Source organism: Rhinatrema bivittatum, chromosome 4 (genome assembly GCF_901001135.1).
Source record: "Rhinatrema bivittatum chromosome 4, aRhiBiv1.1, whole genome shotgun sequence".
NCBI classification, from domain to species: domain Eukaryota; kingdom Metazoa; phylum Chordata; class Amphibia; order Gymnophiona; family Rhinatrematidae; genus Rhinatrema; species Rhinatrema bivittatum.
In genome coordinates this window covers 449,412,871-449,429,569 of record NC_042618.1, presented here as the reverse complement: position 1 = coordinate 449,429,569, position 16,699 = coordinate 449,412,871, and the positions used below count along the sequence as shown (strand labels likewise).

Genomic DNA, 16,699 nt, shown 5'->3' with positions numbered 1-16,699 from the left:
AGTCACATTCCTCAGGGGCAGGATTGCAGGTTCTGCCAGCAGAGTCCGTGAAAGATCTTCTTTATATCGGCTTATCCATACCCTCCAGTGATTTAGGGCAAAACACCAGCTTCCCAGTCAGTTAGGCCTCTGCTTCAAGGCTTCCCAGTGGATAACTAGGAATGGATTTGGATCTTCTAGTGAATTATGCTGTTGCTTTTAGCTTTAATGTTTAAGGTCCTTATTCCAGATGGCGATATTCGGATGTTGTATGCATGAAAAAGCTCTACAGCTACCATAGGGATTGTCTAATTTGGAGTTCTTACACATGAAAAGCACTGTGTGCGCAGGAAGGCATGTTTCTGGCAAGAGAATAAGTCAAAGCTTATTGGAGGGCAAATGGAAAGCAACGTGTTAAAATAAATTTCTATTTTGGTTATCTTTATTTTATTGTGCTCTCCATTATTCTTGGAGGGACATTCTGTGCTAGCTAACTAATCATAGATTGTGACAATAGCGCTGGCTAATTGGTAGCTTACAAGCCCATTCATGTCGACAATCTTAAACAAGACAGCACAAAAATGTCTTTGAGGGTTTGTGTACACTTAGTCTACAGAGTGTTCATAAATAGTTACATTTAAAACTGAGGAACATTGAGAGAGTAATCACACCACAGCACCAAAAGCAAAGAAGTTGAACGGTAAGGGTTAGCGCTACTGCATCCATCATGGGAAGAGCTAGAAACCCAGCCTCTCACAGAAGGGAGCCTCGTGGTGGAGGCCAGTCGCATAAGGTACCTATGGTGGTGCCTACTGTTAGAAAGTCATAAGGTATCTAAGATGACAGAATGGCACACTGGCATGCAACAAGCTGCTGGAATCTGTTGCTATTTCCCAATTAATCATTTTTCCCTCTTGAGCCCACCATCACTTCGACCCCATTTAAACTCTGCACTGGTGTTTCTGTAACAGGAAATTCATGCATTGCCAGATATTCATATTTTATAACTAGGGACCTTTTTCCAGTTTTTATTGTATTTTTCCCTAGGAATTTCAATGTTAAAATAAGTGGGGAAAAATGACTTCCACTGATTTTTCTCCTGTTATAGCAGTCATTTATTTCTTGTTATAACATTAAAATTCCAAGGGAAAATAAAATGAAAATTGAAAACAAAGGTCCCAATTTATAGCATTGTGAAGCTGGGAGATGTGATATGGCATCATTCTTGGATTCTCTGGGTTTTTTTGTCCTTCCATGTTCTCTTTATCTAGATACTGCTTATATGAACATATTATGGTGGCTGAGAGCAGCCAACCTCTGTAATCTGTGATTCTGTTCCTGACAGGTTAGTAGAGTATGGTAGTCTCTGGCAAAACAGGATTTTTAACTCTTAATATTATGTCTGCCATGTAAAACTCCCTTTCAGAACATTGATTTTTCTGACAACTTTGACCTGAGCAACAGATGGCAGCATAACAGTGAGGGTGTCCCCCAGTCACCAATAGCTAATGGGGTGATTTCCAGTGTCAGAGCAACTGATAAGGTCACTGATGCTGAGTGAGACAGCTGTGGGATGATAGGAACAAATGGATAAAGCTCATATAGCTAAGAGAGAATAGTTTCAGACAGTCTGCGCTCTGTAGCCCATTTATAATGTATGAACTAATCACAGCTGACTGAGATGTGCAGAACTTAGCTCTGAAATTAAAACTAGTTAGTGGTATTGTGAAATCGCTTTTCTTTTCCTTGCCTATTGTCACACATTTGATTTAAAATCTTTTATATTTTGCTTTTTTAATAATAAACTCTTCAGTTCATTAGCACTGTGTTTGTGGCTGATCAGTATCCCCCACGTAAGCAAGACACTGGGCAATCACAATATTTTGGATGTATGGTCTGTTTTCTGGAAATTGAGACCCCAAGTTTTGTGGAGTTATCTTAATTGCCCTGGAAAGCTCTCAGGGAGTAGCTTGTTGACAAGTGGGAGGCAGATGTATGTATAGGTGAGACCTTAATAGACTTACTGGGACCCTCAAGTGGCCAAGGGTTTAAACCCTGATGGGCATTAGAGATAGCATGGAGGCATTGCACAACAGTGTTGCAACTCTCCCCACCCCCTACCCCCATGGGCTATGAGCATCACCTCTGATATTCCTAGTCCCAGGCCATAGTCTGAAGAGTAAGAAATCCAAGGCCATTCCTGAACCCTGATTTCACGTGTGGAAACAGAATACTAAACTAATGCATTTTTTGTAATGTCTTCTTATTTCTATCATTTTTGCAGGTGATTTTCTTGAAATGATTGTTCTGAGCACTGTCTACATCTTTACATATATTAATTGATCTCCCAAACTTCCTCTTCCCAGTGACAGATGGAAAGGTTCGTTGACTGACTTTTTAAAAATTGGGGGAGGGGAGTAATTTTGTAGCAGCCTGCATAAAGTCAGCAAAGGCGTTCATAAGTTCTTCCATTTTTCACAGCGAACTGACATGCATATGTTCGCTTTGAAAATTACCCCATCAAAACACGTTCACACAGTTATACCTGCTAATTTGTGCGCAGCAAATGTTTGAAGAAATTTAAGCACATACGTTTATGAAAAATCTAAAAGTATGCAGATAAGTCCAAACCCCTCCCCAGGGGTGCCCTGCGAGCACTTCTGCTCTGTCTGTCTGAATGAACTTATGTGCATATGGTTCATAATCGAGCAAAGTTTATAACAGGCTATTCCCTGTATGTACCAGATTAGTCCAGACTCCTGGGTTCATACATCCGTGCCAGCAGGTGGAGACAGAGAAAGTTAAACTGCCACTGCTTTAACTATGCTGATGTCCCCTGCAGTTTCTCAGTATTTCTCTGTCTCCCAGCAGGGCAGGACTGATGCTTGAACCCTGCAGTTTTGGTTTAGGATTTTTTGGTTGCTTTTTCTTTTAAATTTTGAGAGCCTTCCTCCCAGGGGGTCGGGGTTGCTGGTAAGGAATCCCTACCCTATCTGGTTGAGGTGGGGGGAGGGCTGGGGGTCGGTGACCCTTTTGTATGCCCCCATCCCGTAACCGTGAGGTGCACATCCGGTGGTCCGGATCCCTCCCTGGCACGTGTTGGCTCACAAATTTAGTTTTCTCACTTTTTTCTCTTCGTTTAATTGCTGAATTGAGCTGGATAGCTCTCTTCAGTGCAGGAGAGGAATTTTACAGTGAGACTGCTGTTAGAGCAGTAAAGTTTAAAAAAAAAAAAATGTTAAGGATCCGGTAGGCAGGAAGAGGTAGGAGCTGTGTCAACTCTTTCCTCAGCCCCGGCTTGGTTTCGGCGTTTTTTTCTTCGGCGTTTTTTCTTAGTTTCTTTTTGTTTTTCTGCCGGTTTTGGTTCAAATCGTCGGCACCGCAATGGTAAGGGGGTGGCTTGTCGCGCTTGCAGGTCCACCCCAGCACGTCTAAGTCGCCGCAGCCTTTGCGCGGCCTGCATTTCCGGGGAGGGGTCCCTCCGAACTCCCCAGGCCGGCTAAATGTCGGAGGTGCCTGTCTCGGCCTTCCTCAATTGCGTCTGGCCCAGCAGCTGGGGAAACCGCGGGAACGGCGGCCATTTTGAGTCCCTCGGGGTTCGAATCTCCGGCACCTCAGACGCCGGGGGATTCCTCCCCAGTACTTTTACCGGTGCTCCCAGGTCCTGTAGAGGAACACAGGGTGTCCCAATAGGGCCCGGGGAAGGGGCCCTTTTGCCTGCACCCGACAATGGGCGGACTTCGGCTCCCTTTTTGCCAGAGTTTGTGCTGTTAATGCACAAAGCTTTTTTGGCACAATATGAGGGGGGTGGGTCTGGCATACGTCAGTTACCCCACCTTTACTTCCGGAGCCTGGTTTATCCCAGGGAGGATCCCTGCCTGGGGCGGCCCCCGGTCAGGGCATGCAGAGGTCCTCGCAGGCAGGAGCTACGCCCGCTCGAGGACTGCGTGTTCCCACGGAGGTGCCGCAGAACAACTCCAATGGTTCGGGGAGGGCGGACACGGACGTTGGGGGTGACGACTCAAGACTACCTGAATTCCGGACCGCCGGCAGAGGGGAATGACCCCAAGATTCTCCGGTTATTCCATAAAGATGAGTTAGTACCACTTCTTCCTCAGGTTCTGGAGGAACTGAATCTCCAGCAGCAGAAGCGCGTAATGATGCTGCAGATCCGGTTTTACAAAGCACCAGGCTCCTTCTACAGGTTTTCCATACCATGATTCCATTCAGACGTTAGTCGAACAGGAATGGAATTCGCCGGACGCAGGGCTGAGGTTAGGCAGGGCGATAGCTAAGCTGTATGCGATGCCAGAACAGACCCTAGAGTTATTTGCCGTACCCAAGGGAGACTCCGCGGTCTCCGCCATGACGAAACAGACCACTATCCCGGTTACAGGAGCGACAGCGCTGAAGGACATTCAGGATCGCAAACTCGAGATTCAACTCAAAAGAATTTTTGAGGTCTCGACCCTCAGTCTTCGCGCGGCTATTTGTTCCAGCCTCATGTAGAGGGCATGCTTACGCTGGGTACAGCGCACACAGGAAGAACAGACACAGACTAGCAAGCGGCTCGCACAGACCAATTAGAATCGGTAATAGCCTTTGTAGCTGACTCATTGTATGACGTCCGGACGTCCTCCCGGGTTATGAGGTCTGCACTGGCGGCACGGCGCATGCTATGGCTTCGTAACTGGTCAGCGGATATTTCTTCTAAGTCCAGGTTGTCATCTTTGCCTTTTAAGGGTCGACTCCTGTTTGGGGAGGAATTGGATCAAATTGTGAAACAGCTGGCAGATGCTAAGGCGCCTCGCTTGCCAGAAGACAGACCCCGGGCTAGACGCCGTTTTCCACCTCTGTTACGTTTTCGTGGCAATCGCAGGTTTCGCCAACAGCACCCCTCTGTGGCGCCGGCACAGAGGAGTTCCTCGTCAAGAGGACATTCCTGGGGACAGCCCTTTCGAGGGGGCCGTAGACCCTTCAGGAATCCCAGCAATACAGCTCCTTCCGGTCCCAAGTCTACACAATGAAATAAGGCTGGTCCATTCCGCCGTTCCTTTTGTAGGAGGTCGGCTGGCATTGTTTAACAGGGAGTGGGCCAAGATCACGCAGGACCAGTGGGTTCTAGGGGTGATAAAAGACTGCTACGCCTTAGATTTTGCAAGGCCCATCCGCGACTTGTTCCTAGTCTCCCCATGCGGCTCACTGCAGAAGCGCAGAGTGGTGCGGGAGACTCTGCACAGATTGCAGCGTTTGGGGGCCGTGATACTGGTGCCTCCGGAGGAGATTCGAACCGGGCGGTATTAGATCTATTTTGTGGTCCCGAAGAAAGAGGGAACCTTTCGTCCCATTCTCGATTTGAAAAGGGTGAATGTAGCGTTGCGAGTTCCTCATTTTCGGATGGAGACCTTGCGCTCGGTGATAGCAGCGGTGCATACCCAGGAGTTTATGGCATCGTTAGATCTGACGGAAGCATATCTTCACATCCCTATTTTTAAGGAACATTATGTGCATATGGTTCATAATCAAGCAAAGTTTATAATAGGCTATTTCTATAGGTAAAGTATGGGGTTTTTTTTGCTTTTTTTAATCCCTGGAAAATGTTTTTTGAAAACTACCCTCCCTGCCAAGCTAAAACGAAAACCAAATACAAAGAAATTACACTTGACATATGTCAAACATCTCATTTAAGCCTTCACATCTTTAGAATAGTCATTGATTCATTTCAAATCTTTTTTGCTTTTTTGTATTAGCTTTTGGAAATGGCTTTTTTGCATAAGCTTTAATGATGTGTATTTTTGGAACCCTTTACACTGAAAATAATAAATAGAATTTCCCCAAATTTAGCAAGTATAAAGCAGAAAACACTACTATATATACGTTTACCTCTAGCACATATGGCTATTTTTGAATAAAACGTTTTTTGCCGTGAATAGATCACTGATCCCAGCCTTACTAGGCTCTATAAGTAATAAAGATGTCTACGGAACTTCTCTTGGGCTGTGTAAATTTGAATATTGGAGCTAATCAACTATATCTTAAAGTACTACCAGTGAGTGAAGTACACGAAACCTTGACTGGCTCTGCAGTCACATTCTGGTTTTGTGATTGTACCTGCAGTACTAACTCTCACCTGCTCCTTCCCCTGAAAGTGTAGGAATCCATACTAATTGCACATGACAGAATTAATGTACATTAGCACATAATCTTGAACGAGTGCGTGGTTCAGAGGCAATGATGCTTTCAGACATAAATCTTTGAGTCTCAGAGCCTTCTCTTCAGCAGGTCCAGCTCTCTGGAACTCTATCCCACCAGATTTGAGACAGGAGCCATGCTCTCTAACATTTAGGAAAAGACTAAAAACTTGGCTTTTCAAAAAAGCATTTCCAAGCCCTGAATAAAACTTCACGCAACAGCACAATTGGATCCAAATTCTGTGTCATATTTATTCATATTCTGTGTCATACTTAGCCTTCTGGTTACGTATGTTCCATCTCACAGTGATGTACCGCCACATTTATTCGCATAGTCTTATTTACTCATCTTGCTAATTTTTTACATTAATTGGCTGAACTGTAAATATTGCTCTGTTCTTTTCTCTCCCCCCTTCCAGTTCCAAGTTAATTTTTCCCTGTTTTATTGTAACTTTCTCACTTCCTTTTTCTGATTCCCTGTATTTAAAGTTCAAGGTTTTTATTGAGAATATTGTTTACTACGCTACGTTATGCTTTTCACACTTTGTTAATTGTAAACCGGGTTGATGTGATGCCTGTCATGAAACTCGGTATAACAAAAACAATAAATAAATAAATAAATAAATAAATAAATATAGACCACATAATAAAACAAGGCAAGTAAAAGACTGTGGAGAGAGGGGGCTACAAGATAAAAGCAAAGATCAGCTTGGCAATAAAAAATCAAAACTTACTATTTAAATAAGGCTCATCTGTTCTGGGAGGCCTTTGGGGGGGGGGGGAAGTGTAGGGTGGGTTTTGTTTAGGGGGGGGCGAGGGGCGGGGGTTTATGTTTCTGATTTATGTGTGTGAAATTGATAGCTGCCCAGAACTGATGTCTGGCACTTAGGAAAGTAAGAAATCATTGTAAATAAATAAATACCAGGAGGATGTTATAGACCACCAGGCTGGAAATTAATCAGTGAATGGTAGTAGACTCCCAACTGCCACACTGTTGCCTTTAATTATTTGCGCCAGAAATTCAGTTTAAATATTCATTTCTCTGTGCTACTGTGTTTTCTAGTGACTGATCCATGATATTGCTGCTGGAAGATGGCTAATGTTAGCCTGAAGGAAATAGCACTGATCTTGGGAGCTGTGGCGGCCTGCTACTGGAACAGCCTGTTGTGTGGCTTTGTGTTTGATGATGTTTCAGCAATTCTGGACAATAAAGATTTGCATCCTACAACTCCTCTAAAGAATCTCTTTCAGAATGACTTTTGGGGAACCCCTATGTCAGAGGTAAAAGATAGCTGTAATTATTATTTTATTGGTATCTGCATTATAAATGGATAGTATATGCCTGACTCTATAGAAGCAGTAGTTCAGGCATTGAACCAAGTGGTATTTATGGATAGTATCTTGTTAACCACCTAGTAATGTTTATAGGCGGTCTATAAATTTTGAATGAATAAATAAATAAGTGATCTTTTTTATGCTGGTCACCTGCTTAAGTTTAAAAAAGAAAAAAAAAGAACTATGCCAGAGCTGGGATAAAATGTACTCAACTTGTATTTACCACCTGATCTTCTAAGGAGAAAAGTGATGTGAGCAGCTATATGCATGCTCTGTGATGTCTCTCTGAATAGCAGGCACCCAGTCCTTTAGCAATGTTCAAGTGGAGCAATGTGTCCAGAATATTTCAGGGCATGGTGTGTGTTTTATTTTTAATCTCTTTATTTTAAGACACAACAATAAGCAACATTCAGGAGCAGGTTAAATTTTATACCATGAAAATTCTAAACAGACAAAATGTATAATAATATTAGGCACCAGATATGATGTTTGTAATAAACAAAAAGAAATGAAACATGATTCAGAAAATAAAGTGATTTTATTCAGAAATCACTCAAGCTCAGAGCTATATGTGCGAGCATCTCCATGACCAGTAAACTCCCCATATATCCTTAGATCCCTCCAAGTTATCTTTAAGAGCAAAAGATATCCTTTCCATTATCGCTATCTCTGCTACAACAGATCTCCAGTGATTAAAATGAGGAACAGACTTCCAGAAAATACACAATAGTGATGTGGGTTGCATGAAGTAAGTGCGTCATGAGTAGTTTTAAATTCAAATTCTGAAACTCCTATTTCCACAATAAACATAAGTACTGTCAAATTCAAAGTGGAGCTATGAATGACCTGTATTTGTTTGCATCTGCCTCCAAAACTTATTATCACATAGTCCCATTACATAAGAGGCCAGAACGCTACATCCTCTCCAACATAGCTGACCAGCTTTACTAAATCTAGAAAAATACATGGGATATCTACATGTCCTACCAAATAAGCAGAGCATTGTAAAAGGTGGGACTGAGTGCTGGTATTTTACAAGCAAAACTTAATTTACTAAATATAATAAAAATATGGTATAAAATCAGCAAACAAACAATAGCAAAGTGAACTCCATGAACCAGCTGCTCACTCTTTGTCCATGGGCCATTCAAAGAACCCTGTCCAATGCAGTTTTTTATATTCTCATTTTCTCTGGCTTTAATCCAGCCATCTGCAAGTGTTAAGTGTTCTGACTTGCACTCATAACTCTGACAATAGCCATTTCTCTGTACATACCCGGATCAGTCCAGACCGTGGGTTGAGCCTCCTCTCCAGCAGATGGAGATAGACCCTGGTGTGGGGACCAAGGCTGATGGTCCAGTCACTCGTCTTCCCCCTCTGGCTGCCTAGTGAGCTAAGTGCTCCATTGCTTTTTTTTTTTTCCCCCTCAGTTTTGACTGACTTCTTGTACAAAAAAAGAGAAAAGATTAAATACCTTCAGATTTTTTCTATGCAGATCTAGCTGGCAGCCATCTCAGAGGAGCGTACAGGGTTCACTCCCCTGCCTCCGCTCCTGCCAGCAGAGCTTTGAAGGAGTTATTTTTTAGGTATCAGCTGTTTTCCTTCTTCAGCTCGCGGCTCCTCTTTGGTGGGGATGCCGCAGCCAAACGCCTGCCTAGCCTCTGGGGAGCCCTCGTCACGCCTATCGCGTGAGGGGCTCTGCCTGCCTGCCGGGTGAGGAAGGCCCCTCCTTGGCAGGGCAAGCAAATTTACCTCGGGGACGGAATCCCCCGCGCATGGCCAGGCCGTTCCCAGGTCGGCAAACCGCAGGAACGGCGGTCATCTTGGGGATTTCAGCAGCTCCCGATTCGGAGCTGCCAGGGGCTGGGTAGCAGAATTTCCAGGAGTTTCCCCCCGAGTTCAGCCCCGAGCTGCTCCAGGATGTGATCCAGGACCCGGTTTTCTTCTGAATTTGTTCTCCTCCTGTATAAATCCTATTTGGCCAGCTTGCAGGAGGAGGAGGAGTGGGGGATCCTTTCCCAGGCCCCCTTCCCCCAAAAATCCCGCGTCTGACCCCCACCACCCGTTCCCCCTGTCCCGGAGCCTCAGGGGTCTGTTAGGGTGCGGGTGGTCTCGGGGGTGGCCCCCTATTCCTGATCCCCTGGTGCCCTTAGTTTCTCCAGATCCCACTACAGATTTGGCGAGCGCACTCCCACCCCTGGAGGGGGATGATCCCAGGGACCTCCGCATGTTTCAAAGGGAGGAGTTGGAGCCCCTCATCCCGGCGCAAACAAAAGTACGCCGGAGCCGCGCAGCCTGCATCCATTCCCTCCACCCCCCCACCACCACCACCACCTTTGTTGGCAAAGTTATGCCTGCCGGGCCAGCCGCCGGCGCGCAATTCCCTGGCCCGGGAGCAGTTTTGGAGGCCTTGGCCACACCCACGACCCCGCCCCCAGATGACACGCCGCCGCGACACGCCCCCCCCCCCCCCCCAGGAAAACCCCAGGACTTACACGCGTCCCGGGGCTTGCGCTGCCGCAGAGCCTATTCAACATAGGCTCAGCACGCACAGGGGGGGGAGCTTGGGGCAGGTTTTCGGGGGGTACGCGTGTATCTTACGCGGTACCCCTTTGAAAATCTGCCCCTTTTTTGTAACCCTTGATAAAAGTCTGTGAGCCTTTGCCTTTAAGAGGAGCCTTTGCCCTTAAGAGAAGCTCCCTCCCCCCTCCACTTCCTCTCACTATCGGAAGAGCTTGAATGCCCCTCAGTCTAATTTGAGTCTTCCTAGGTGCCTTATAGGCTCAAGGGACTGCCCTTCATGCTTCCCCTGCGCCGCATGGTTCTTAGGCTCGCTGCCATTGGACCTTTCCCCTAGCTTGTGGAGGCGTTTCCTCTAGCAGCTCTCGATGAGAGCTCAGTCTTGACCATGCTTTCTTCTGAGCCAGCAGCGCTCTGTAAAACCCTGTGAAACGATCGGGTTTTTACCTTTTCTCTTACTGCCTCCGTCTGAAGACTAAATCAGTCTCATATCCCTCAAGCTTCCTACCTCTACCATAAACTAACTTCTGCAACACAAAGACCTCCTTTTCCCTCCTGCTACCCTGTCTCCAGTTACCAAAGATCTTTGTCTTGGGGCTTACGTTTGAGATGCAACAATTGTAAGTAGAATTTACCTGTACAAAGAATCTTTGTTTTGAGGACTGATTGGAGAAAAGGTTTAGCTGCCTGGATGACAAACTCTGATGTCTGCCTGATCCAGAACAGCCACTGTAATAAGATAGGGTGATGATCAGACAAATAGGGAGGGAATGGATGCAGGATGCGCGACTCCGGCGTACTTTTGTTTGCGCCGGTCGCGCAAACAAAAGTATGCACAGGCGCAGTTTTTTTAAAACCCTACAAGCTCATATCCACTATGAAAAGGGCCCTCTCCCTCGCCGGCCCCACCCTTTGGAACTCCCTTCCTACAGACCTGCGCACTGAGGCATCCACCCCTAAATTCAAAAAGAAACTGAAAACTTGGCTTTTTCTCCAGGCCTACCCGTCCGCCCACATGATTGTCAGCTGAAATTTTTGTAACTTTGTTCTCTGAGTTTTACTTGTTACCTTCTGTAAACTAGTTTTCCGTATTGTTGTAATTGCTTCTTGTTATCGCTGTTAATTATAATTATAGTTATCGTTCCATGTAAAGGCCTTTGCCTATCTGTTCTAAGTTAACTGTAAACTGATACGATGTCGGTATATAAAAAATTCCAAACAAATAAATAAATAAGCCAATATGTCACAGTCTAGTACTTTCAGTAAAATATTCTGACTGCATAAGAAAAAAAATCTATCCTCCTATAAGTGTGATGTCTAGGAAAGCCATTCACTCCATGTCTTTGAGATTATATAACTACATAATATTCTGTAACACCACTGGAAGAAAGAGAGATGTGCCTGAATGGTGTGATTTAAGTTTGGGATTAGGCAAAGATTCCAGTCTACACCAATGACAGTGGATGAAGATTTCAGTCTGTCAAAGAGAAGCAAAAAATTCTTAAGAGATACTGTTAGGTCCATATACATATTAAGCAGCAGCAGTTCTGTACCATACAGAGTCCCTTCTATAATAAAACATCCCTCTGGATCTCTATAGGAACTAGGTATAGTTAATGGTAATGCTTTGTGGATCCAGATGCATACACCCCTTATCTTGGAATTAAATGATACATGAATCATAGAACCCACCCAATCACCTGCCAGATTTAAGTAGTGTGTCTAGTTTTGCATGTTAATATTCTTTTCCCTTTAAACTGGAAAAAATATTGGAAAACCTTCTTTGAGAATATAAACTGCAACCAAGCCGTAACTACTCATCAGTAGGCAAAGACTACCCAATTTTTCTCCCTTCCCCCCCCCCCCCCCCCCCAAGAATAGCCTGCACATGAAAAATAACCAAGACTTCTGCAGTACTGACTGGATTTAAAAACCAGGCTTGGAACATTATGCAAAATAGTCCAAAAATTAAATAAAAATTATCATGTAAAATCAGTTGTGGAAAAATGAAACAAAGTCCTTCGTGATCCATAGAAAAAAATCTGTCTTCAATAGAAGTTCAGAGACCATCTCCCAAAGGAAGAAAAAAGTACACCCAAACTGAAATTGCGGAACATTTGAATAGGGTCAAGGACACCTTCTGTAGTGAGACAAATGTTTTTAACTATGTGGTCGTTGCAGCGAAAATCAATTCAGGGTGCTTTGAGAGAATCTGAATTTTAATGTGAAGAAGTCAGTCCGTCGTTAATCTTGGTTCAACTAAATAAAGAGAAAAACAAAAATCACACAACTTGAGAGGGATCAAGGGTGTCTTCAAATCACCAGCCGTGATTTAGAAAGAACAGACTCCCCTCTGATCTTGCATCTTTGTAAGCCATCGGTACTCAACGTTTCAAGTGTGTCCAACTTTGCTAAGCGCGTTATCATTTTTCATATAGGTCATAACATCTTCCAGTGATTGAAATATACCATGTTGACCATTTTCTTAAACCTTTAACTTCACTGGGTATCGCATTGCATATTGTAACCCCTTTTCCCCTCTGCACACATTTTGCCTCAAAATAACTCTGATGCTGTTTTTGCACCACGAATCTGGAAATATAAACACTCATTTGTTTTGAAAAAATAAATCCTTCCTCCTTGTAGCTTCCTCCAATATCTTTTGCTCATCTGAAAAGTTATGAAAGCAGATTGCCAACTCCCTTGGCCTACTATTAGGTCCAAGTTGCGGAGCCAAAGTTCTATGACCCTCCTGGGCTTCAAGCTGAAGTAGCTCATACAGCCATTTTGAAGTAAAACCAACTGCGTCACAGCCCTCCGCTGATTCTGACAGTCCAGCTATATGAATATTGTTACGATGGCTTCTGTTCTCTAGGTAGTTGTTTATTTTCTTCTTCAAGAATTCTGGTATGTCTCAAGTTTATCAGTTCTCTACCCATAGTATAGAAATGTATTTTCCAGGTCACAGATTTGAAGTTCTATGCCTTCCAGCCTCTCCTCATGTTCTCTAACTGAAGTTAAGAAATTAGCCACTTTTTCAACAACTATTGAAAGTTTTTAGCATCACTGTTTTTAGGCCATTTTCTTGAAGAAAATATTAATACATTTATTAAAATAATCTCCTGAAGCAGTAAGTACCTGGAATCCAATATATTCCTCCTCAATAGATGATTTGTGTGCCACACTACTGGTCCTTTTATCCGGTGCTTTCATTTCATTCAAGTTCTTCTTCTTTGCTGCTTTTTCTGCCCCCATTTTTGTGATAAACCACTTTGGTAGTTCTTTAATACTCATCTTGACACTTCCACTGGCTCACAGATAATAAAAGGAGAGGATCAGGCAGGAGCTCTAGCCGCAAGCTGCTGTGAGGCTTAAACCATCACATGGTCTCTGGAGCATGGTGCTTTTGAAACAGTAATTCTGCTTTGGTGCCAGTTCTACAATTTACTGGAAACCTTACACTATCCTATATCAAATTAAAAGAAAACAATCAGATTGCTCAAGACAGCAATCATTGGCTACATATCTGCATAGTCTTAGCATATGTGACAAAATCCACAGTTTGATTTATTTGTAAATCAAGCTTTAAATATTTCAGTGGTCCCAGGTTTGAGGGCTGCCTTATAAGCATTCTGAAATTTTATGAAGCAGCACCTGCAAAGTCCTGAAATTGTGTATAGTATTGTTTATTTAAATAGAATAGTTACAAAATCCGTTTTGAATAAGAAACAGCTTTTGATTTTTTTTTTATTTGTTTTTTAATCTTCCCTAGGAGAGGAGTCACAAATCCTATCGTCCTCTCACAGTTCTGACATTTCGTCTAAACTATCTACTCAGTGAGCTAAATGCCGTATTCTATCACCTCCTCAACCTGATTTTACATGCAGTGGTGTGTGTGCTTTTCCTCAAAGTGTGCAAGCTTTTCCTGGATAGCCAAAGCAGTTTGATTGCATCTTTACTGTTTGCAGTACATCCAATACATACAGAAGCGGTAAGTAAGCAGCATGAAAAGTTTTATTTCTTACCCAACCTTGTACTTTGTTTTGACTTGTTGTTAGCCCTTGAAAAAGTGATAGGGAAAACTAAACTTCAACAGCAATATTAGAAAAATGGTGCAAAATGATCTATTGCAGGTCTTTTAAGTAAAATACATGTTTGTCTATCCCAGTTAAGACGTACCTTTTACCTCTGACCAGATTTAAGGATCCATCAAAAATAGGACATAAAGGTGCAATTTCGGCAAGTCTGCTTGCTTGCATAATTTTGTGATCGTGCAGTTTTGTGTTTTGTTTTGTTTTTTTTGGCCAAATGATTGAATTTCTTGCAGCTTTTGGAAGGGAAAGCATTCCATAGGAAAAAGGCAAACACAAATTTAGATTTGAATTTTGAATGATATAATTTGCTTTTCCAAACTTGCTTTCAAGGCAAGTTATGATTCAGTACAAAGGTTCCTGCCCCAGAGAGAGCTAATGATCTAAGTTAGTAGCTAATTGTTACAGCACCAGAGTCCGGGAACTCAATCTGGGGGGCAGCACAGACTGCAAGGCAGGACTCTGAGCAAGACAAGGGCCGGTCCTCCATCTAGCCATCGCCTCCCCCACAGGTTGAGCCCTTGGGTTCTGGAGGCCAGTAGGTCTCTGCAATGGCAGTACTTTATAGTAGCAAGTCTACACAGGCGAGACTTGGACAAGAAAGGCAGGGATTAAAACATGCTTGGCAGGTAAGTCAAGGCAAACAGGCTTGGCGAGCAGACTTGGCTGCTACAAAAAGGCAGGCAGACTTATGGCTAGAATGGATACTAACATAAACCAAACCTACTTCAAAGACATTAAAATGATGGATAAATCTGCTCAGTATCCCTTAATAAAGTTAATTAGTGAATAGTGATAGTTTCATATATATACTATTAATAGGTAGCATCCCAGTACCAAATAGTATTGTGTATTATAATCATAAACAAACATACCACCAAAACAATTTCGGTGTGATTTGTGTTCACTTATACATGTCTGAAACTCTTTGAATAAGGACTACTCCTCCAAACGTAGATTGCAACTCTTAATTTCCTTTGCTACTTGATTATTCCATATATATCACAACTGTGTTGTACTTAAGCTGTCCCAACAAGGCCAAGTTTTGGACCATGTCCTTCCTCAGGGGTTACAGCATCCTTCACATTGTAATATTATGAAGTCCTTCCTGCAATTGTTCCCAAATGAAATCCTTTCGTCTAAAAAAAAATAAATAAATAAATAATGGTGGACCAACATCTTACCATACCATCATTATTGAAATATGCTACCATGTGACTATGTATGGACCAATAGCCTTATTTCTTAAACTAAAGACCACAGTCCAGTTGTTCATTTAAACCCTGGAGTTGTACTGTTTGCAGTGTGTGAATCCAATATTGCTCTCGATAATTGTCATGTCACCATATCACTTCCATAGTTAGTTCTCTCAACTTTATCGATAACAGTCCATCTGAGTTGATCAAATGTATTCTGCTGTACAACACAATGTGATACCATAGGAGCCGATAGATTTGTTGTCTTTGATTGAACATTGTTCTAGATTAATCTTAATTTAACTGCTCGACTGGTACGACCTACATACACTTTTGGGCATGGACATATCACCACAAAGACCATTTGTTTTGATAAATAATCTGTCACAGATTTCCTTCTGATCTTGTATCCTGTTACCCGTCGAGCAGTTAAATCAAGATTGATTGAACATCGTTCTAGATTAAAGACAACTAAGCTCCTTTTGGTATCACATGTGTTGAACAGCAGCATACGTTTGAAGTCAGATGGACTGTTATCGATGAAGTTGAGAGAACTAACTATGGTGGGGATATGGTGACATGACAATTATCGAGAGCAATATTGGATTCTCACACTGCAAACAGACAACCCCAGGGTTTAAATGAACAACTGGATTGGTGGTCTTTAAGAAATAAGGCTATTGGTCCGTACATTGTCACATGGTAGCATATTTAAATATGGATGGTATGGTAAGATGCTGGTCTGCCATTTTGTTTTAGAAGAAAGTATTTCATTTGGGAACTACTGCAGGAAGGACTTCATAATATTACAATGTAGAGGATGCTGTAGCCCCTGAGGAAGGACGTGATCTGAAACCTGGCCTTGTTGGGACAATTTAGCAGCTAAGTACAGCTCAGTTATGATATATATGGAATAATCAAGTAGCGAATAAAATTAATAGTTGCGATCTACGTTTGGCGGAGTAGTCCTTATTCAAAGAGTTTGGTTGGCAATATAAAGTCTCTTCAGACACATAAGTGAACCCAAATCACACAAATTGTTTTGGTGGTACTGCCTATAATAGGGTGCTTGGTGGTGTGTTTATGATTATAATACAAAATACTATTTGGTAACTGGGATGGTACCTATTAATAGTATATATATGAAACTACCACTATCCACTCATTAAATTTATTAAGGGATATTGAGCAGATTTATCCATCATGTTAATGTCTTTGAAGTAGGTTTGGTTTTTGTTGGACATTTGGTTGACCTACTGAGTGGGAGATTTTTCATAATTTTTCATAATTTTGGGTATGCTAGAATGGATACTAAAGAGGACCTGGATCTAGGCAAAACAAGGGTGAAAAAAGGCAAGGACAGAACTCTAGTACAAGCAAGACTGGA

General features: G+C 42.8%; 1 protein-coding gene across 6 annotated transcripts in view; it reads left to right on the top strand.

Moving 5' to 3' along the window:
• Nucleotides 1-16,699, top strand: part of TMTC3 (transmembrane O-mannosyltransferase targeting cadherins 3) — a 210,869-nt gene that overhangs the window by 35,844 nt on the left and 158,326 nt on the right. For all 6 annotated transcript variants that reach the window (XM_029601657.1, XM_029601654.1, XM_029601656.1 and 3 more), the window contains 3 exons: nucleotides 2,264-2,359; nucleotides 7,234-7,451; nucleotides 13,798-14,016. In XM_029601657.1, coding sequence (XP_029457517.1) covers nucleotides 7,263-7,451; nucleotides 13,798-14,016 — 408 coding nt within the window. In that variant the 5' untranslated portion in view covers nucleotides 2,264-2,359; nucleotides 7,234-7,262. The remainder of the gene's footprint in view (nucleotides 1-2,263; nucleotides 2,360-7,233; nucleotides 7,452-13,797; nucleotides 14,017-16,699) is intronic.